The 22,446-nt window shown below is 35.3% G+C and overlaps 3 protein-coding genes across 3 annotated transcripts; 1 reads left to right on the plus strand and 2 right to left on the minus strand.

Moving 5' to 3' along the window:
* Window positions 1-1,653: 1,653 nt before the first annotated feature.
* LOC131849840 (beta-1,3-galactosyltransferase 5-like) lies at window positions 1,654-9,259 on the minus strand. Its single transcript, XM_059199966.1, has 6 exons — window positions 9,211-9,259; window positions 7,115-7,286; window positions 6,019-6,202; window positions 5,359-5,578; window positions 4,163-4,285; window positions 1,654-1,967 (listed from the first exon to the last, which is right to left on the minus strand). The coding sequence occupies exons 1-6, from the start codon at window positions 9,242-9,244 to the stop codon at window positions 1,654-1,656; spliced, it is 1,047 nt and encodes a 348-aa protein (XP_059055949.1). The 5' UTR covers window positions 9,245-9,259.
* A 7,332-nt stretch (window positions 9,260-16,591) lies between these two features.
* Window positions 16,592-17,412, minus strand: LOC131849762 (splicing regulator SDE2). Its single transcript, XM_059199877.1, has one exon. It carries the CDS (start codon window positions 17,400-17,402, stop codon window positions 16,677-16,679), a length of 726 nt encoding a protein of 241 aa, XP_059055860.1. The 5' UTR covers window positions 17,403-17,412; the 3' UTR covers window positions 16,592-16,676.
* A 929-nt stretch (window positions 17,413-18,341) lies between these two features.
* On the plus strand, window positions 18,342-19,526 carry LOC131849786 (ubiquitin-conjugating enzyme E2 C). Its single transcript, XM_059199906.1, has 2 exons — window positions 18,342-18,597; window positions 18,682-19,526. The coding sequence occupies exons 1-2, from the start codon at window positions 18,497-18,499 to the stop codon at window positions 19,109-19,111; spliced, it is 531 nt and encodes a 176-aa protein (XP_059055889.1). The 5' UTR covers window positions 18,342-18,496; the 3' UTR covers window positions 19,112-19,526.
* The last annotated feature ends 2,920 nt before the right edge of the window (window positions 19,527-22,446 follow it).

The raw sequence follows: 22,446 nt of genomic DNA on the forward strand, positions 1-22,446 counted from the left end.
TCATCTTGTCTGTCGTCGTATTGATGTATCTATAACTTTATTAGGCACATTGATTGAAGTAGAAAAAGTATAATCCATCACATTTAAAATAAGTATTGTTGCTAAGTAACAGTTTGTGTGTAACGTGCAACTGCGATCGGAACGAAATAAATTATATTTACTACTATATATGTAATCCACTGAATATCTCTATCAATAGTTTATTTCGTTCCGATTGCAGTTGCACGTTACACACAAACTGTTACTTAGCAACAATACTTATTTTAAATGTGATGGATTATACTTTTTCTACTTCAATCAATGTGCCTAATACGGTCTCTTAATCCATTACATTTAAGACATTTTACATCTCTACATTTAAATAACATACACAATATAAAACAATATACAGAAGAGTAAACAATAGAACTACTAGCAAAAAACATATCCAAAATTAAATCTGTTAAAATACTAATAATTTCTGTTGGACCTAATTTACTACTATATATGTAATCCACTGAATATCTCTATCAAACTTATCTTCTATATTGTATTAAATGTGTTTTTATATTATTTTATCTTGATTAGAAATATATTTTGTTTATCTTATTCTACGTTATTTACTTGAACACCACTATACATAGTTACTCTGTTAACGTGAGAAGTTAAGGGGCAACTCCCCTAACATAGTTGATACAGATTACGGTGTCAAATACCAAACAGTGGCCGTTGTAGAGAACTATATTGAGAAACGAATAACTTGCGAGTTTCGATACCCACGTATTTGTCCACTGATATTTTCTATACAATCCAACGTTTCCCATACACCGTATTCACCATACCCAATTGTCACACGACATTTGTTTGTTTTTTTTTTTTCATTTTATTTGTTTCACTGACATTATTATTATTATTATTTTTTATTAATAGTCTTATGTGTTATTTATCTTCACGACATTTGTTTGTTTTTTTTTTGTAATCTGTGACGCTTTTCTTACGTTTTGAAGTCACCTTTGAGTTATATATATTTAGATTAGTATATAAAGGAACAAAAAAAATGTTTAATAAAAAACGAGTATAAAGTTAATATTTTATTTAAGTACTTATAGTAGGTTGAAAATTATTTTAATTTCTCTATTAGGTACTAAGAAATAATCAGACAGACGTATCCATAGCTACGACTATTTGTATTTAATAATAATGTCCCAGGACAGTTCACACAGCGCCATCTAGTCCCAAGCTAAGAGGAGCTTGTGTTATGGGTACTAACTGGACAATCTATACATTTACACGTATAAATAAAATTGGAATGTCTGTTTGTAATATTGAAATAACCTTTTTATACTACTTGCATATGAATATAAATACGATACATACACCAAAATAAAAATTTTTACAATTTTTGTCTGTCCGTCTGTCTGATCTCTGAAATGGCTAGACCTATTTTAACGGGACTTTTTTTGGCAGGTAGCTGATGTAATAAGGAGTAACTTAGACTATTTTTAATTTTGAAATATTAAGTTAAGTTCCATGCGGACGAAGTCACGGGAACAGCTAGTACATGATATACATAGAAAACACCCAGAGCGATACAAACAATCATACTCATTAATACAAATATTTGACCCTGCTAGGAATCGAACCTACTTTCAAAAGTAAAGTGACGGTCAGAATTCAATACAAAAACAAATCACTTGACAGAAATTCGTAATATTTACAAATCTCTTTGCGAGTGTAAGATTCTTTGGCAATATCTTCTATTTTTGGCCATATGCTGGCCAATTCTTCTGGACTGATATTATGAGCTGTGGCCAGATGCCAATAAACACAGCCAAATAAAAACCAAGGTTTTTTAGGACTCAATCTTCTATCATGAGACAAAGTAAGGCGTAGATACCTCTTCGCCACTAGATATGTGAAGTATATATCTTCTATATTGACTAGAGGTACGTAGGTAGCTGCCGTGAGTAGTTTCTTAATATACTCCACTGAAACAAACATACACATTGAAAAACAACTGAAAAATTTCAGTTCTTTCAGCATTCGGTCATTGTACATATAATTACAAACTACTTTTACTTATTAACGAGCTCGAAGTTTAATAAATATAAATATAAATTTAAAATCCATAGCGCTGGCAATATTATCTGATCGCACTAAGAATGAGTGCGTAGCGATTTCTATGTTGATTATCGCATGCCTCTTACTTGTTATTCGGCAATTATTTATATAAAAAAAAATATCTATTAACACAATAGTTATTTTTAAACTTTCGTGTTTAATATACATTATTTAAATTATTAACCGGGTCTTAACACGAATAATTTTATGGCAAATAAAGGTTTTATATAAAAAAAAATATCTATTAACACAATAGTTATTTTTAAACTTTCGTGTTGAATATACATTATTTAAATTATTAACCGGGTCTTAACACGAATAATTTTATGGTAAATAAAGGTATTTACCTCTGTACGTTTCGACTAGGTTGCACTAGCCGTGGTCACGAGCTGACTGGAGTAACAGCGATGCCAATGTAGATAGGTGACAGCAGTTTTTTCATCTACCGTCACTAGATTGATCAACGAAAGTTCGTGAAAGTTCATTCGTTAAATTAGTTCATGTTAAGACCCGGTTAATAATATAAATAATAATATATTACGAATGTGGTACAGCTGAAATACTAAGTCATAATTTGTAAATCGCGTAAATTTGTATTCAGTTTTTAAGAGTGAAACGAAACGTTAATGAAACTGTTACCCATACCATGCTACAGCGAACATGGTATAAATTTATATTTTATTAATTAAATAAATAAACATATACAATTATACACATTAAGAATCAACAGAATATCAGCGCTGTAAATTTATGCTTTATACTGAGTTGGTTTTTTATTCACCTTTGCGGCACATATAGCCACCTCTATTTCTTTTATTTGTACTCCTATTGTACTATTCTATACCCCTATTGTACTATAGGTCAGGGTAGACGTTATAATAACCAATGGCACGTGTGCCTTTGACGGCACGCGACACAATATTTTGGGAACGTCGTCGATCATAAAACTGTTTGAAGAAGCTGGCTCATGTTATTTTAACAATATTTCCACCTACCTATGCCTGCGAGTCATTATTTTCAGAGATAACATTAAAAACTCGGTTAGAAACCGTGTGACAGATGAATCCAGTTCAGCATGCATTTTGCTAAAAGTAACATCGTACAAGCCTGACGTAAATTATTTGTCATCTAACCTGCAGCAACAGAAGTCCCACTAATTTTACAGTAATTTGATTTAAGCGTGTAATGAAAACAATCCAAAAGTACCTCTGTTGTTTAGTTTATTTCATAGAGAGTTCTGATAGTATTTATTATTATTATTCTCCAAATAATCAGAAAGTCAAAATTATTTGATGGCACGTCAATGACCCCATTAAACATTTTTTGGAAAAAATGGCACGTTGATGCATAAAGGTTCGCCCTACCGTGCTATAGGTTGTTTTATAACATAGGGGACAAACGATCGTTATGCGTGTTTTTTTTTTATAACACAGGGGACAAACGAGCATGCGGCTCACCTGATGGTAAGTGATTACCGCCGCCCATGAGCACCCGCAATACAAGGGATTTGCATTACGTTGTCGGCCTTTTAAAAAGGAATAAGCTCTTTTCTTGAAGGTTTCAATATCGTATCGGTTCGGAAATACCATTGCTGGAAGGTGATTCCACAATGTGGTTGTGCGCGGCAAAAAGTTTCTAGAAATCGCACGGTGGAGGACCGCCATTCATCCAGTGATTATAATTGGTGAATAAATATTTTATCTATTTATAAATCTATCTGGAATAGGGTTACAGGAAGAAGTCACAACAAATAGAATAGAATAGAATAAGAATAAAAAATCATTTATTCAAATAAACTTACATTGAAGAAGTTTTGAATAGTCATCACATTATTTTTTTTAATCTACCGCTCATTCGGAAAGCTGTCTCATCACAAGAAGAACAAGCAAGAAACTTGTGTGTTGCTCTTTTAAATAATTTATTCTTACTTACAATTTAAGTTTAAATGTGTGAATACAAACTACCGATTAGCACTAATTCAATTAAATAATAAAATAGAAAAAACATTCAATACAACAACTAATTAAACAATTAATAAGAAAATTGGTTTGCAAATACATACCGCTTATAAAATAACCAGTTCCAGAGAGATATCCAGAGACAAAGTCATCCGGACACAGCCATCGTGGTATGTACCATTTACTGTACGCATCACGATGTAAATATGTGTCATTTATACTATACCCTGAAACAACATAGAATATATAAAAAAAAGAAATAACGCTAAACTATCTAGTACTTATAACACAAGCTCTGCTTACCTGCGGACTAGATGGCGCTATCTAGTCCCACGGTAAGCAGAGCTTGTGTTATATGTACTAGATAGCTTAACATAACATATAGGCTATAAATTATACGCGGGTAAAACCGCGAGCACAGCTAGTATTTACGATAAAATATTGTGTTAAACAGCTAGACCACTGCGGCGGTGGAATCGGCAACTTTAGGTAGTGTTAGAGGATAAGTTGCATGACATTTTAGTCCACTGGAATAGCAAGTATCACGGCTATCACATGATAACGTGATGACTGTAGTGCTAGTCAAAATTCAAATTCAAAATATCTTTATTTATGTAGGTCTATTACAGACTTATGATATGTCAAATCTACCGTCAGTTCGGAATGATTTCGAGATGAGAAGAACTGACAAGAAACTCAGCTCGTATTCTTTTCAAATAAATGTTATACATGTTTACAATAATTCATTCATTCATAATTTAAGAGCTCGCTCTTGTCGGTGGAGCTCTTGCCACTTTCCGCGATCTTCCATCATGCTCTTTAATTCTTGATACGACACGACTCCCATTTTGTCCTCAGTTTGTTTGATGTAGCTATTCCTTGGTCTTCCCCTCCCCCTCTTTCCTTCTATTTTCCCCTCAATAATAATTTTCATGAAATCATCGTGCCGTATCAAGTGCCCTAACATTTTTCCTCGTCTATTTTCTATGGTGTTTACAATAATACAGATTCATTTTTAAATTCAAATCTGAGAGAATAGAGTGACCAACAACATAATATTGCAAAAGCAAATGGTCTAATCAGTGTTCATAACCCGAACAGACCAGTCCTACAAGCAGCACCCGTGCACGAATATGACGGATGAGCCAGCCAACATTGCACTTAACCATATTAGACGGAGCAAATTGATCCGCTATTTATGCCGTTTACCATAGGATGGGCCGTTAGTACATTTGTCATTCCGAGCACATACATGAAAAAAATACTGTCATATGTAGCGATAAATTAAAAAAAAACTCACCAAGCAACTGGGCATCCTTATTATCTCTAACCACCTTCTTTAACGTCCAAGGGTTGACGAAAACATCATCATCAGTCTTAAACAGGAACTCGGCCTGTGGGCAGCGATCTAAAGTCCACTGCAGCATGAGAGCAGTCTTCAGTGTCAGATTCTGGTAGTGCTCTTGGAAGTCGAAAATCACCAGATCCCCGTGCTGTTTGGCTTCCACATAATTATCTACCTGTAATTTATTTATTATATACTAATAATAAATCTGATATATAAAATTCTCGTGTCACAATGTTAGTTACTATACTCCTCCGAAACGGTTTGACCGATTTTTACGAATTTTTATACGCATATTCAGAATCGGCTACTATCTATTTTTCATACCTCTAAGTGATAAGGGCTATCCACCCGTAATGTATTTTGGTTTTCATTTTTTTTACCCTTCTATCACCAACCCCTATTTTTTAATAACGATTTTAATTCGGGGTCAGCTAGTCTTATAAAATTCTCATGTCACAATATTAGTTACCATACGGAAAAATGCTTAAATGTAAGTTTACTTTAATAAAGAATCTTCAAATCCACTCCACTCTACTCCACTCCACTCCATTGCACTCCACTTCACTCCACTCTACTCTACTCTATTCTCTACTCTATATACTCATAACTTACTAACTGCTCATCAACACTCGGTCCATCGAGGCCCAAAACGAAGTATGTAGGTTGGTGTTTAGCCCAGGTGCTCCTGATGGCACTTCTCTGTTCGAAGCGAGTCGGCGGGCTCGTGACCAGGACGATGATCGGTACCTCCTCAACGCCATCACAAGGTGATGATGAAGGCTCTATTAGTAGTTGGCTGGAAACATCAATTAGTTTAATATACAATATTGCACTTGTAACATTAATAAATAAAGATAATTACACAAACCCGAGAACAAGTGTGGGCTTATCTCCAAAAGAGATCTCTTCCAGCCAATAAGACGAATAAACACTTCAGCCGCATATCAAGACACATTCTTGGATTATGCTGGGAAATCAGTAATACACTTTTTAAAAATATACCGTGGATTTTCCAGCTGGACTCTGCACCTCAGAAGGCATGAACAACCCAAGTCTGGCTTGAAACCAACGTTCCGGACTTTAAATGAGCTGAAGACTGGCCCTCATCTAGCCCAGGCCTCAACCCTTTAGACCTCAAATTATGGTCACTTTTAGAGGACATGGCCTGATCTCAGCGACACGGCGACATTGAGTCTCATAAAATATCTTTGGAGCAAACAGTGGCGAAATTTCTCTTGGAAACAGTGCGTAAATCCATAGATTCGTGGTCAAACATATTAAAGGCCTGTATAAAAGGTCAAAGATGGCCATTTTAAATAGTATATTTTTTATTTTTGCTGTAACGTTAATAAATATTTAGGTATAAGTATTAATAATGTTACATTATTTATACAGAAATTATAAAGAATGAAAAAAAAATTGTCAACCAATAACTAGCAATATGAATTTATAAAACTACACAAAAGTTATGCCTCTACGTTATTAATTAGCGATATGGCTGAGGATGATATTTGTCGCATTACTTTCCGATGACCGCGGGTTCGATTCCTCGCATGCACAAACATTTGTAATCCTGAATATGATTGTTTATAATATCTGGGTGTTGACAGAAAAAATCAGTCATAGTTATTAGAGCAGATCAGTCTCTACAACCAGCACCCGTTCACGAGTCTGACGATTTAAATTCCCTATTAAAATATATACTTACATCTTACTAATATAATACTTTAAGCTTCTATTCCTCCTTAAGTGGTCCAGATTTTGATCAGGGGGCGGTGGAGGTAACAATACTTTACTGCTAAACTCTGCTATCCACCAGGACATCCCCAGTATGGAAGCTATCAGTACGATCAGAGGGATGGTACACCTTTTCCGACGACCTGGAATAAATATTGTTTTATAGATTACTAGCTACTCGCCCCGGCTCCGCCCGGGTGTACATGTATTATATATATAAACCTTCTTCTTGAATTACTCTATCTATTAAAAAAATACCCTTCAAAATCCGGTGCGTAGTTTTAAAGATTTAAGCATACATAGAGACGGACAGACAGCGACGCGACTTTGTTATATACTATGTAGTGATAATAATGATTCACTAGCTGTACACGTGGTTTCGCCTAAATTTATATAATCACACTTACTTCATGCGGTTTAACACACCGCCTTCCTTCGATGGCCGCGGGTTCGATTCCTCGCACGGCACAAACATTTGTATTCATGGTATGATTGTTTGTATCGGCCTGGGTGTTTTCTATATATAATATAGATGGCGCTGTGAAAATTGTCCTGAGATTATTATTATTATACATTATTACATTATTATGACACTTTACGTTCATCATTATATTTGGCCCAATTTACATAATATTTTTTTAAATTAAAGTCTGTATTATTCTGATGTATAAGCTATATTACTGTAAAGTTCCATTAAAATCTGTTCAATAGTTTTTGCGGGAAAGAGTAACAAAATCCATCCATCCATCAATACTCATAGACTGTCGCGTTTCCAATATTAATAAGACTAGCTGTGCCCACGATTTCACCCGCGTGAAATTATAGTCTATATGTTATTCTGATGCATAAGCTATAATTACTGATAGATGGATAGATATATCGTTTATTTGTTTGTTACTAGTCACATACATAACGTGAAATATACAGTAAAGAGACAGTTGATTTTCAGAAATCGTCATACATGGTCGCATGATATATTAGAATATTCAAATTATTAGTGATTTCGTTTATGTTCATAAGAATATAAAATACATAATACAACATAAGATTTATAAAATTGTGTTATGTGTGATCTGTAGCAATACAAAAAGGTCGAAGCTCAGCGTGGAACATTGTTCAGGAAACAAAACACTGATTTTCAGCTTCAACCTATTTGAGAGTACGTGAAAGTAATAATATAAAATAAAAAGAGCAATATTATTAGTGATTGTCTGTGTGGTGTGTTTATAATAAAAATAATGTAAATAGTTCAGAGTATAATTTGATATAATTTTAACTGAGTGGTAAGGATCAACAAAAAGAAAAATAGAAAATATTAATAAGAGTAACATAGAGAAAAAAAAAAATTTTTTTTTTAAAAACCATTACGTGAGATTACAACCGCTAGCCAAGAAATTTCTGTGGAATGTCTAAAATTTACTAAAATTTACTGTAAAGTTTTCATTAAAATTTCAGTAGTTTTTTCGTGAAAGAGTAACAAACATCCGTCCATACTCACAAACTTCCGCGTTTATAATATTAATAATAATTAATACTTACTTCCTTACTAATATTATAAATGTGAAAATAACTCTGTCTGTCTGTTTGTCTCTCTTTAACGCCAAAACTACTTAGATGAAGATGAAATTCACCGATTTAGATGAAATTCGGTACACAGATAGGTAGGTCTAGTCCCTGAGAAAGGACATAGGCTACTTTTTAATGCGAATAAAGGGTTAAGTTGTAAGGGGTTGAAAGGGGATATGATGGGTTCTATGGAAGTATCGTCATTTTTTAAACTATAATCTTGAAACTTATATAATATTATATACTCATATAAATATTTATATTAAATATAAATAAATATGACTAAGTTTGTAAAATTGTTATCCTTAAGGGGGTAAAAAATAGGGGATGAAGTTTTGTATAGAGGATAGTCATTATTGAAGCTGTAACGAGGATTTTATTTTCTTTGCATTTGTTGGGTTAGTATATAAAATATTGTTTCTATATTTGGTCAAGGTCATTATAACACGACGAGAGGACGAAGTCGGGGGTACAGCAAGATACTAATTTTAATATACTCACCAAATAACCAAAATATTCTGTTCTTCCTTCTCATAACTGCATACGGAAACTAAACTGCCAGGCGTTTGGTAAACAGCTTAGCTGTTATACATTTGTGTAGAGAATAGCCGACGTTCTAACACAAGTGTGTATGAGTCAATACAAACTTACATGTATGGCCGTAAAACAAGAGGGTTACATGGCCGACTAGCATTTTTTTTTATGATACTGGAATGGTGCACCCGCCTGCGCTAACGGTTTACGCTGGCGGGGCACCAGTGGAGGATGATAAGATGAGCATGAGGTCAGGTCAGTTAGCCCATAGTAACAAATTCAGCAAGAATTTATCACGATGGTTTCCAGGGGGAACCGCGTGGAGGTCAACCTGACATGGTACATTGCTAGCAATAAGATAATCAATCTACATTACTAACAATCCCCCTTCCCCCCAGCCGACTAGCATTAGAAAGGCCAGAAAACGAAAGTCTATTTGTTTTTCTCGTTTGGACAGTACTCAGGGGCGGATCCTGAATTTGTGGGGCCCTGGGTTAAATCTACTTAGTGGCCTACCTAATTATATTACTCAACTAAAAAAATACACCGACCAAAAACAAGCGACCAGAAATTCCCCGTTCCTTTCGATAGATGAGCACTTCCATGAGTAGATTGATTTCATTTGCCAACTTTATGGTAGGTTTTTTAACATTCTAGATATTTTTTTTTATTCTAAATATCGTTTCAGTGGCAGCTGGGGGCCTTTTGTATCCTCGGGGGCCTGGGCTGTAGCCCAAAAAGCCTTTATTTCCTAATGTTTTAAAGATGACAAATGGAAGAAGTACTAATTATAAAGACGACTTAGGTTTGAAGCCAGCTACCGCAAGAGAAACCCCAAGTAGCGCCCGAGACTTGTAACACGGGTGTAGGTTTAAAAGGCCCTTTTAGAATGCAAAAACACTCGGACCGGAATAAACCCATTTCTAATACAATTCACTTTAATATCCAAAACACAACCGGCACGCTCTGCGCTCGTCGACTGAATGCCGCAGCTCACCCAACGAAAGAAGATTATTCAACTACCGACCTCCGCATTTATAGGTCGAAGTCAGTGCAGTAGACAGAGAAGCGGGGGTAACGGTTATCTTCTAACAAATAACTTAGTTCGGTCTGTAAATACTAGATGGCGCTATTTACATTTTTTGTAATAATCTTTACATTGGGTACTTCATTAGTACTAAACACAAACTAATATCCTTTAATATCAATCAAAACTTTTATCCCCTTGGGGGTAGAATTAATCAAAATCCATTCTTAGCGGATGCCTATGTCATAACATCTACCTGCATGCCAAATTTCAGTCCGATCCGTCCAGTGGTTTGGGCTGTGCGTTGATAGATCACTACGTCAGTCACCTTTGAGTTATATATATTTAGATTTACAAAAATTACGTATGTATTTACAAAAAAATCTGTGAATATATCAGTTGTCTAGTACCCATAACACAAGCTCTGCTTAGCTAGGGACTAGATGGCGCTGTGTGTATTATAACTCAGATTTCATGGCCTCACCGTTTTGATGGCGGACGACACATCGTGAATACAATGCTACGTACTCGCTGAAAATTTAATTTAAACAACTCCAGTACGGATAATATAAGTAAAATGTAAGTTTACTGTACATATTTCATGGCCATTTTCAACTGATATGAAAATACTGCCTTGTTGCCAGTGTATTTGAAACTCATTGTTTGTTTAGTGATTTATCTAAAGATTAGAAATATGAATTAACATGGGCGTATCTGGTCCAGGGAGGGGTAGCGGCCCTCTTCTGCCCCCCCCCCCCCCTCCTTCTAGATATGACCCCCATGATTACACCTATAAGTTATTTTTTTTATTGATGACTAGGTGTTCCTGTGACTTCGTCCTCGTGAAATTTAACTTTATTTTTCTAACATAAAAGTAGCCTAAGTTACTCCTTATTACATCAGCTACCTGCCAAAAAAGGTACCGTCAAAATCGGTCTAGACAGTTCAGAGATTATTCGGAACAAACAGACCGACAGACAGACAGACAAATATTGTAAAAAATGTTATTTTGGTGTATGTACCTGTCTTGTATAACATAATGGAGCTTCTAATGAAACCCAAATTTTTATGTCTGTATATATTTAAGTATTTTAATTTCAACAACGTTTACAAATTAGGTTAGTACAAAAAGTGAACTCGATATCTGACAAATGTCTATATAAGTGTCTGTATGTCTGTATAATAATAATAATAATATCTCGGGACAATTCACACAACGCCATCTAATCCCAAGCTAAGCAGAGCTTGTGTTATGGGTACTAGACAACTGATATAAATACATGGATACATTTTTTTGTAAATAAATACATATTACACATAGAAACCACCAGACCGATACAAACAATCATACTCATGAATACAAATGTTTGTACCGTGCGAGGAATCGAACCCACGACCATCGGATAAAGCGATGTGCTAAACCACTAGACCACCGAGGCTGTTTGTTTATATTGTGTTAATTAAATAAATAAAATAAAAAAGTAATAATGATGCAGGTATACAAAAAACAAGTATGTATGCAATGCGACTACTCATTGCATTTTCTTGGTACTATTAAAATATATTAGGCGCTGTAGATATGCATGTAGTAAAAACTGTTATTTCAATATTACAAACAGACACTCCAATTTTATTTCTATGTATAGATAATGGAATGGTGGACCCGCCTGCGCTAACATAATAAGACGTATATGAGGTCAGGTCAGTTAGCACATCGTGACAAATTTACCAGGAATTTATCATGATGGTTTCCAGGGGGTGCCGCGTGGACGTCAATCTCACATGATTGACGCAGTGTATCACGCAGTTCTCCCACTACTGGAGAGGGGTACTTCGGGGCACTAGTGGAGGATGATAAGATGAACATGAGGTCAGGACAGTTAGCCCCTCTTGACAAATTCACAAGGAATTTATCACGATGGTTTCCAGGGGGAACCGCGTGGAGGTCAACCTGACATGGTATATTGCTAGCAATATAACCATTAGTCCATATTATTAACACTCTTCTTTGCCCTCAAAGAAAGCTTTACAGCTTCACCGGACGATAGGGAGTACAGATGGCGCTCCAAACCAAAGGAAGGACTTATGGAGCGGCTGAAGGCCAACTCCTGCTGGATATCACACAGAATATAAAAGCAAATACATCTTTACTTTATTTTATTTATTTATTAATTCATATAAAATGTACAAAGTAATTTCAATATATATACATTGAAACATTAATATTTCTAAAACTATAGATATAAATTGAAAAAATAATAAAACTAGTAAAAATAGTCTTTGGTTTTTAAATCTAATATTATCTATGTATATAAACGCCATAAGACCCGATAAGTTCTTATTGCGTAAATAAAATACACTAATATCTTACGATAAATTATACAAGAATATAATAAAATTTAAACACTATAAAAGAAGACTGCAAACACAAAATATGACCGAATGCCGCGGCCTTTTTTTTTTCGGACTACTCTAATGCTGTTGGCCGCAGCTGGCCTTTACAGCTTCACCGGACGTTATGGGGCGAGTGCAGATGGCACTCCAAACCAAAGGAAGGACTTATGGAGCGGCTGAAGGCGAACTCCTGCCTGACGGGTACGACTTTAGTCTGAGGGCACCACTAGGGGTTCGAACCTCGGCTCAGGCCGTCGTAATTTCGATCCCCGTTTGAATTGGACGGGGGATCGATCGGAGGGGAGTTGCCGCGGTCTACAAAAAACCCTCCCTTTTATACAAAGAAGATATGAGTGGGGGTTATATGCAACTAGTTTAACGATACCGAGTAATAATGAAACTACCTTCTTTTAATATAAAATATCAGATTTTTTGAAAATATCCATGTGAACCCTAACAATAATTAAATCTATTAATAGAACCTTATCTATGTTATCACTAATATATATGTTCTGCATTGATTCACTCGTCGTCTGACGGCTGCTTGACCCAGAAACCCCACGGGGCGTGACCGTCATTCTTGGTAGGTCCTCTGTATACCTTTATTTGGACACGCGCTACATCATCTGAAATTAAATGTTATGTTAAATTCATATAAACATTAATAAAAAGATATGTATAAAAATTAAAAAAGAAAAATATACGGCCACTATGGTCTAGCGGTACAGCCCGCCGCGGCGCCTTAATTCGGATGGTCGCGGGTTTGATTCCAGAAACGATAGAAATATTTGTGATAGTTGTCTGTTTTGGTTACGAACCCTGATTAGACTATTTGTTTTTGCAATCGTATATGCTGCTGGTTTTTGAATTTGAATTTAAAAATGAATCTGTATTATTTTTAAACATGTTCAACATTTATTTGAAAAGAATACGAGCTGGTTTCTTGTCAGTTCCTCTCACTCTGATTCTGAACTGACGGTAGATTTGACATATCATAAGAGTCTGTAATAGACCTACATAAATAAAGATATTTTGAATTGAAATTGGAATTCATGATTATGATTGTTTGTATCGGTCTGGATATCTTCAATGTATGTTAGGTATACATATGGAAAAAAAATCTAATTATTTATATCAGATGTCTAGTAACCATAACACAAACTCTGCTTAGCTTGGAACTAGATGGCGCTGTGTATGATTGTTGAAAAAAACACGTCGCTGACCACTGCTTACACTGTCAAATCCACCTCCAAGCAGTTCCTCTAGGAAACAATTATGGTTAACTTCTAGAAAATTCGCCAAAATAGTACTAAACCTGACCTTATGTTTATCTTATCATCCACCTGGTGCCCAGCCAGTGTCAGCCGTCATATTCACCCACCATCATCTGCTTCTTCCTTATCCCATTTATTTGGGGTCGGCGTAATATATTTTTCTCTTCCATTCATCTCTGTTCGCAGTCATCTCGTTATTTACTCACTTTCTTACCATATCATCTCTCTCACAGTCCATCCATCTCTTATTCTGCTTTCCACTGCCCTTTTATCCACATTTATATATAAAAAAAACACAAATTTTCTTTTTCAGACAACTCTATTGCTGTTGGCCACAGCTGGCCTTTCCAGCTTCACCAGACGATAGTGGGCGAGTGTAGATGGCACTCCAAACCAACCATATATAACACTTCTCTCAATTCCTACGCGTTACTGTCACTCAACAGAAAAAAAAATACCTTTTCGCTCTCTGGCTTGATTGTCATCCTCCTCGTCGTCAAACTCCTGAGGCCTGGCTGCCACCAGCAATAACAGTGACAGCAACATCATTACACTCCAACTGTATTTCTGTAAACAATGAGGTATAGTGTAAACAAGCAGTAATATTCAAGTATCAAGTAATCTAAGAATGAAATTACGAGGGTACGATGGTATGGCATCTTATGGTCTCAACTTTTTTTTTGTTCTGTTTATCCATTATCGGAAAGGCAAAGGGTACTGCGCCCATACAGCCATGTCTTCATATGGTCTATTCTTCGACGCAATGACAATTAGCGTCCAACGACAACGTGATATCTTTGAAGAACCACAGATATCACATTAATATATATAATTGTTTCTCTGAATTAAAAAAAACTAATTGACACATTTAATTTGACGGTTCCCGCCATTTTACAACACAGACTCTCAACCTGTCTGTCCGTCTCTATGTATGCTTAAATCTTTAAAACTACGCAATGGATTTTTTTAATAGATAGTGATTCAAGAGGAAGGTTTATATATATATAATACATGTACACCCGAGCGAAGCCGGGGCGAGTAGCTAGTAATAATAATAATATCAAGACAATTCACACAGCGCCATCTAGACCCAAGTTAAGCTAGATAAAACTTGTGTTAGGTACTAGAACTACTGGATAAGAGATATTTACTACTTACTCATACAAATACATATATATTTTTTCGTAAATACATACATATTATACATAGAAAACACCCAGACCGATACAATCATACTCATGATGAAGAAATGTTTGTGCCGTGCGAGGAATCGAACCCGCGACGATCGGAAGTAAGGCGATGTGCTAAACTAGACCACAGACGCCGTTCTGGTCTAACACATGCTAATAGTAGTGAAATAAATGCTAAAATAACATAAATGCTTTGTTCTATAGAGTTTATAAAGACAACACTGAAAATTGTTACATAGTATAAAACAGTTGCTGTCGCTGTCTGTCTGTCCCTATATATGCTTAAATCTTTAAAACGGATTTTGAAGCTTTTTTTAATAGATAGAGTGATTCAAGAGGAAGGTTTATATGTATAATACATGTACACCCGTGCAAAGCCGGGGCGACTAGCTAGTATAAAATAAAAAACATCATTTACTTAAAACTAATTTTATTATTAAAAATTATACAAATATTTCTTATAACTAAGTACATTGTAATTTTATTATTAAAAGCTATGATTATGATCAACTTAATTTATTTTTTTTTTTAGTATACATTGCAATATAGTTCCTGAGATTTTAATACAAATACAAATAGAAGTTTAAGAACAGCGTATATGGAGCCAATTATTAGTTTTAGTGTACTTGAAAAATTATAAACTGAATAAGAATCTAAATTAATTCAGTTTATTTAAGTTCTGCTTCATAATAATAATACATATTCTGGATTATCCCGAACAACTCCCACAGTGTCATCTAGTCTCACTGTAGGACCCGAGCCAAGCAGAGCTTGTGTTATGGGTACTAGATAATTGATATAAATACATGGATATATTTTTTTGTAAATACATACATAATACACAGAAAATATCCAGACTGATACAAATAATCATACTCATGAATACAAATATTTGTATGCGTGTGTGTGCGAAACTGTAACATGAAAGATATATATGTGATCTTTTGCGTGAACTATAGAAAAACTACGTTCTGCTTATGTCTTAGCCGCTTAAAACCAATGTGAAATCAAACCTGCATCTGACCAGTGTTGGATTTTACAAAAGTCTTTCTTTTGTTTTTGTTGGAAAACAGTTTTTTAGTTTAAAGTTCATACTCTTCAATTGAATAAAAATAATTTATAATTTATCTTGTCTTTTGTATTTATTGGTCTCCATATAACGCGGTACGAATGATGTGATTTGTACTTATTCTGAGTCTCTTATAACGCGGTTTCCATACAACGCGGTAGACGGTTTCCATAGAACGCGCTACGAATTAGCCTGGTTTGTATGGTTAAATCCGAGTTTCTTATAGTGCGGTTTCCATACAACGCGGTACGCACTCACCGCGTTATAGGAGGGTTGACTGTATTTGTATATGCCATGCTAGAAATCAAACCTGCAACCATTGGAAGTAAAGCAGTGTAGCTAAATACTAAACCACTCAACCACAGAGGCAGTTAAATATAATAAAAGATCTCAAAATCAACTGAAGTTAAAATCTAACAAACTATATTAATGTGATACTTTCTTAAAGTAACTCCGTCCATTCCAAACAATATATAAATTCATGGTTTACTACTGGAGTCTGAAATACGGTCAGATTCATTTCCACTGTCCGTTGAGACAGCTTGGGCCCTGCAGGTAGGTGCATCTTCCTCATCGTCACTCAACGATGAACAGTCTGATAATTCTGCATCAATCCACAACTTCGCCTTCTTCCTGCCTTTAGATTTATCTTCCTCCACCTTCCTCTTGGTTCCACCTTCACTTGAGGTCCCAGCAGCCTGCCAGCCAGCGTCCACGGCTGCACTCACCCGCCCCGGTAGATCCTGCCGCTCTTTCTCATACATCGGACTCAAATTCACATCAATTTTAGGCTCAGCCATCAATCGCTCCAATTTCTTCTGTTTACGCTCGACTGCCTCGCGTTCGCGGTCTTCCTGGCCTTCCAGCCACTTCCTCAGCCGTTTCTCTTCGTTTATATCCCTCAGGCGACGCCCAGACAGATCCCTACAAGCTTCGCGATTCGTTGTTTTCTCAATTTGCGCGCCAATAGCTCGCAACATAGATCCGAAGCCGCCCTTCCCTCCAACGAGTTTTGTACACACTCTAACCACATTATTGAGGCTGCGAAGGTCTAAGTCGCAGGAAACAGTTTTGCCATTGACTGTGACGAACAAGTCTTGCTGAGAAACACCATACTGTTGTGAAATCTCAAATTTCAATGACGCCACATCTGTGCATTCTATGTTCGGCACCAAATTGTTTTCAAAGTAAACTAAAGCCGACATATTGAGAATATTGTATGTTGTTTGAAATTACGATGAAAACAGTTTAAGCAATTAAATTATTAATTACGATTTGGAAATAAAAAACAAATTTAGAGAGTAATGAAATGAAACAACATATCAATCTATGTCAATAAGTGAATTTTTGACTTTTAGAATGACAGAGGAAGTGACAGCGTGAGTAACGTATACGATCCGTAAAAAAAAATAAACACGCGACCATAAATGTGAAAGTAAAAAAAAGAAAGTAAGTACAAAACTAAAAATAAAGTTACTCACATACCTTTAAAGTCATAATAAATGGAAAATAGTCCCTCAATGTTCACTTGAAATCTTAATCAATACTAACCGTAATTACAGATAGGTAGACCTTAAATAGACTGTCAAATCTTTCCTTTTCCGTGGTAGCGTCTCGCTAGTTTCCAATTTCACGCTCTAATGAACACAAAATTCACCAAAGAAAGTGAAAGTTGTCTCTCGCTACGTTTTTACATTTTGTAATGCGCAATAATACAATAATTATGACATAACTAATTGTCGCCCCACGCTTTAGTTACCCTGAATCAGAACTATAGAAATATTATTTTAGAAAAGTAGTTGTCTAACCTTTACGCATTAATTAATTACGTGTTAAAATTTCAATAAAACAATCCAGATTGCAAAAATATGTATACAGCGGTTCGTCATAGTTCATTTAGTAAGAGTGTTAGTAATCCAAGATTCACATAATTTAGTTACGGTTGTTTTTCTGTGACATATGGTTAAATAAGGTCACAATATCTCAAAAATTTTATATTTGTAGAAATGTGTAAAAATAAATATCATGTCAGCGTAATTTTCGATTTGTCATACGAATTATGTATGTCATTCTATACCGTAACCGTGATGAATTGCGATGTTTATTCTATGACCAGAGAGTAACTATCTATGGCCTATTCTTTTCTTAACAGCCGTGTCTATGACCCCGACCGCCATTACGCTGTGCTGTCAAATAAGTTCAATAACCAATAAAATTGGAGCTTTTTAAAATTAACAGGAAATCGTCTTCACAACAGAAAACTGTTGTCATACACTTAATTTAGATTTCGCATCTTACAATGGCTCAAAATATCAATCCACATTACGCGTCCTCTTCAAATCCAGCGAAGCAGAACGAAGATACTGTAAAATTAAAAGACAATCATGCTGTGAGTAAACGGTAAGTAAAAATAAATGCTACATATACAATTTTGCCTCCATTACCCTTGTTCTTGTTTAATTTGTACTGTTCTTTTGTTTGTAGACTTCAAAAAGAGTTGATGGAACTCATGCGATGTGCAGACAAAGGAATATCAGCGTTCCCTGAATCCGAAAATCTATTTAAATGGATCGGCACAATAAGTGGTCCATTAGAGACTGTATACGCGGGCCACAAGTACAAACTATCGTTGGAGTTTCCTAATTCGTACCCATACGCGCCGCCTATAGTGAAGTTTTTGACTCCGTGCTTCCATCCCAATGTTGACACGTGCGGTTTAATATGTTTGGACATATTAAAGGACAAATGGACGGCTCTATATGACGTACGCACGGTGCTGCTGTCCATACAGAGCCTGTTAGCCGAACCGAACACCCAAAGTCCATTAAATCAACAAGCTTCATATCTATGGCCGAATCAGACCGCCTATAAAAAATATTTAGATGAATTTTATAGTAAACATAAAGATTCATAGAATAATATATGTACCATGTATTATATTTAATTTGCATTGTATTTTGAGTTGTGAATGTTTGAATATGTTTGTAATGGGATGGGAAGTTGATAGAGTTGTTTCGAGTACAAAGTTTTGTTTTATAAACTTTAAATATTAAATATTTGGAGGCCTTACAAAATGAAATAACTATTTTTAATGTAATATTTCTCTCTCATAATTTGTAGTAAGAATCATAAGTATGTATATATATAATAATATAATTTTAACTATAGCCGACTAAATTCAAATTATAAAATTAGATTCTCTTGTCATATATAGTCGTAATATGAAATGTTGTTTGTAAGCCTGTCACTTCACATCCCAGGGTTTGGTCTTCATGGTGGAGTAAATATTGAGAGATCATTGACAATTATAATTATTTAGTGCAATTTAATTGTATTTTACTTTGTACCCCGCCATTCTTAGACATGCTGAAAGAATTAGAAAAGATTCCTTTGTTTTAAGTACATGACTGGTTCGGTGGCCTAATGGTTTAGCACACTGCCTGAGAAATAGAAATAGAAATAATCTTTATTCGAATAAACTCATTACAAGCACTTTTGAATAGTCATATTTTGATTTTACCACCCATTCGGAATGCAGATTCATCACAAGAAGAATGAGCAAGAGACTTATGTGTTGCTTTTTTTAATAGATGTTTTTTTATATAAATAATTACTGTAATTATATCAAGTAAGAGGCTTACTTCCGATGGTCACTGATTCTACTCCTCAAATGGCACAAACATTTGTATTCATGAGTATGATTGTATCAGTCTGGGTGTTTTCTATGTATAATATGTATGTATTTACAAAAAAATATATCTATGTATTTATCAGTTATCTAGTACCCATAACACAAGCTTTATTTAGCTTAACTTGGGACTAGATGACACTGTGTGAACTGTCTTAAGATAATTATTATTTTGAATTACTGTCATTCACATAAAGAGAAACAAATTTAGCATCGCATGGACTCACCATGCCAGCCGGGTGCATCATGTGGCAGAGAGGGAAACTCCTAGAACTTGTGACCTGGGTGTAGGTTTAAGGAGTCCCTTCCCAATATATCGTGGTAAAATGTAGATTTTTTACAAGACAAGCATTTATAGTTTTTTAAATGTATTTAAATTATTTTTTTTAATTTAAAGTTTTAACAAAAATTTACACAAGTATCAAATTTAATTTTTAAAATATTTAGTGATTAAGACGTCGTGGTTCATTTAATTGACTTATATAAAACGAAGCAATTCTAGGTTTTAATTTCGAAAAATGACAGGTCCACGCACTCTTGTTTTTCTTTGTCCAGCCAAATCTGGTAGGAGCGGAGATTGTTAGTAATGGGAACTAGTAACCCCCATTGCCAGCAATGTACCATGCTAGGTCCCACCTTGAAACCATCGTGATATATTCCTAGTGAATTTGTCACGATGGGTTCTGACCTGGGGGAAGTAATGTGGTGAATTAGTCACGATGGGCTAACCATCGTGTTTAATTCTGACCTGACCTCATACTCATCTTATCATCCTCCACTGGTGCCCCGCCAGCGTAAACCGTTAGCGCAGGCGGGTGCACCATTCCATTATCATCCCCAAAAAAAAACTGACCTTACCTCATGCTCATCATCCTGCACTGGTGTTCCGCCTAAACCGATGTCACAGGCGAGTGCATTCCATCATCATCAAGTAAATAAAAAAAAGGTGTATAGCCGTTATGACACTATATTTTTTTTAGATTGAAGATGAAATAAAAATTCTTAAAAATGTCCATCGTTATATATTCATAGACTGGTGTCTTTTATAAATTATAATCAATATATTAATTTTATTTACAATTATCTATTACTTATATTAAATAGCTAGAGACATATCAGAAGTTTAATTAATTAATATTAACAATAGGGATTAAAATAAATATAGTATGTATGTGTGTGTAATAAATAGGGGAGCGTGGGGTACAGTGGATCGCGGGTCACAGTGGATAGATCATTGTAGCTTTGCATGTAGTGCACACAAACACTTGCGACTCCGTGACTTTGTCGTTCTTACATTTCTTCCGCGTCTTAAATAGTCTCTAGTCGTAGTAAGGTGAAGTTATAGCACTTGTAAAAATAAAGTAACCACTGTACCCCACACTCCCATACTGATAATGAAACGGATATCCGATAACTATCAGATATCCTATCCGCACTCGTTTTTACTATCCGACCGGATGCCGGATGGGGATATAAAAAATAAATAAAAAGTGCGGAACTCTTCGTCACCAATGTCGTTAATTAGTATGATAAATGCCTCGCTATGTAGGTATTACATATGGAATAAACAAGCAAACAGAAAAACAGCCACGCACGATGATATCCGAACGCACCCGAATATTTCCGATCACCGATACCGCGCCTATATTCACTTCAAACTGATCGCAGTGTGTAATGCGTTAAAGGGCCAGATATCCGGCGCTCCGGAATATCCGGTATCCGGCCAAATCATAATCCGTTTCCCATCATCATCCATTCATACATATAAATATAATTGGAGTGTCTGTTTGTAATATTAAAATAACCGTTTTTTACTACATGCGCAGTGTGTAATGCGTTAAAGGGCCAGATATCCGTCTCTCGGAATATCCGGTATCCGGCCAAATCATAATCCGTTTCCCATCATCATCCATTCATACATATAAATATAATTGGAGTGTCTGTTTGTAATATTAAAATAACCGTTTTTTACTACATGCGCAGTGTGTAATGCGTTAAAGGGCCAGATATCCGGCGCTCCGGAATATCCGGTATCCGGCCAAATCATAATCCGTTTCCCATCATCATCCATTCATACATATAAATATAATTGGAGTGTCTGTTTGTAATATTGAAATAACCGTTTTTTACTACATGCATATGAATATAAATACGGTACATACACCAAAATATGTCTTTTACAATTTTTGTCTGTCTCTCTGTCTGTTTGTCCGGCTAATCTCTGAAATCAAAATCGGTCCAGCTAGGACCGATTTTGACGGGAGTTTTTTTGGCAGGTAGCTGATGTAATAAGGAGTAACTTAGGTTACTTTTATTTTAGAAAAATAAAAGTTAATTTCCACGCGGACAAAGTAGCTAGTATGGAATAAACAAGCAAACTGAGAAACAAACATCCGCGATAATACCCGAACGCGGTGTTAAAAACCCGTTTAACTATGTGAAAGTTTAAAACTAAACACTATCCGTTTTATCTGTAATAAATACTATAGAATAACCTAACCCAACAACATCCACCATATATATTCTGGACTAATCTTACAGAAATTTGTGACCTATTTACC

The sequence above is a fragment of the Achroia grisella genome, unplaced genomic scaffold (genome assembly GCF_030625045.1).
Source record: "Achroia grisella isolate CSIRO2021 unplaced genomic scaffold, CSIRO_AGI_Agris_v1 utg660, whole genome shotgun sequence".
Classification (NCBI taxonomy): Eukaryota; Metazoa; Arthropoda; class Insecta; order Lepidoptera; family Pyralidae; genus Achroia; species Achroia grisella.

Excerpts from the sequence above, each read along its gene's own strand:
- LOC131849786 (XM_059199906.1), top strand. The coding sequence starts at position 18,497 with ATGGCTCAAAATATCAATCCACATTACGCGTCCTCTTCAAATCCAGCG. Across the intron at positions 18,598-18,681 it reads AATCATGCTGTGAGTAAACG|ACTTCAAAAAGAGTTGATGG; the intron begins GTAAGTAAAAAT and ends TTTTGTTTGTAG.
- LOC131849762 (XM_059199877.1), bottom strand. The coding sequence starts at position 17,402 with ATGTCGGCTTTAGTTTACTTTGAAAACAATTTGGTGCCGAACATAGAA.
- LOC131849840 (XM_059199966.1), bottom strand. The coding sequence starts at position 9,244 with ATGAGAAGGAAGAACAGAATATTTTGGTTATTTG. Across the intron at positions 7,287-9,210 it reads CAGAATATTTTGGTTATTTG|GTCGTCGGAAAAGGTGTACC; the intron begins GTGAGTATATTA and ends TATTTATTCCAG. Across the intron at positions 6,203-7,114 it reads AAGTATTATATTAGTAAGAT|CCAACTACTAATAGAGCCTT; the intron begins GTAAGTATATAT and ends TGATGTTTCCAG.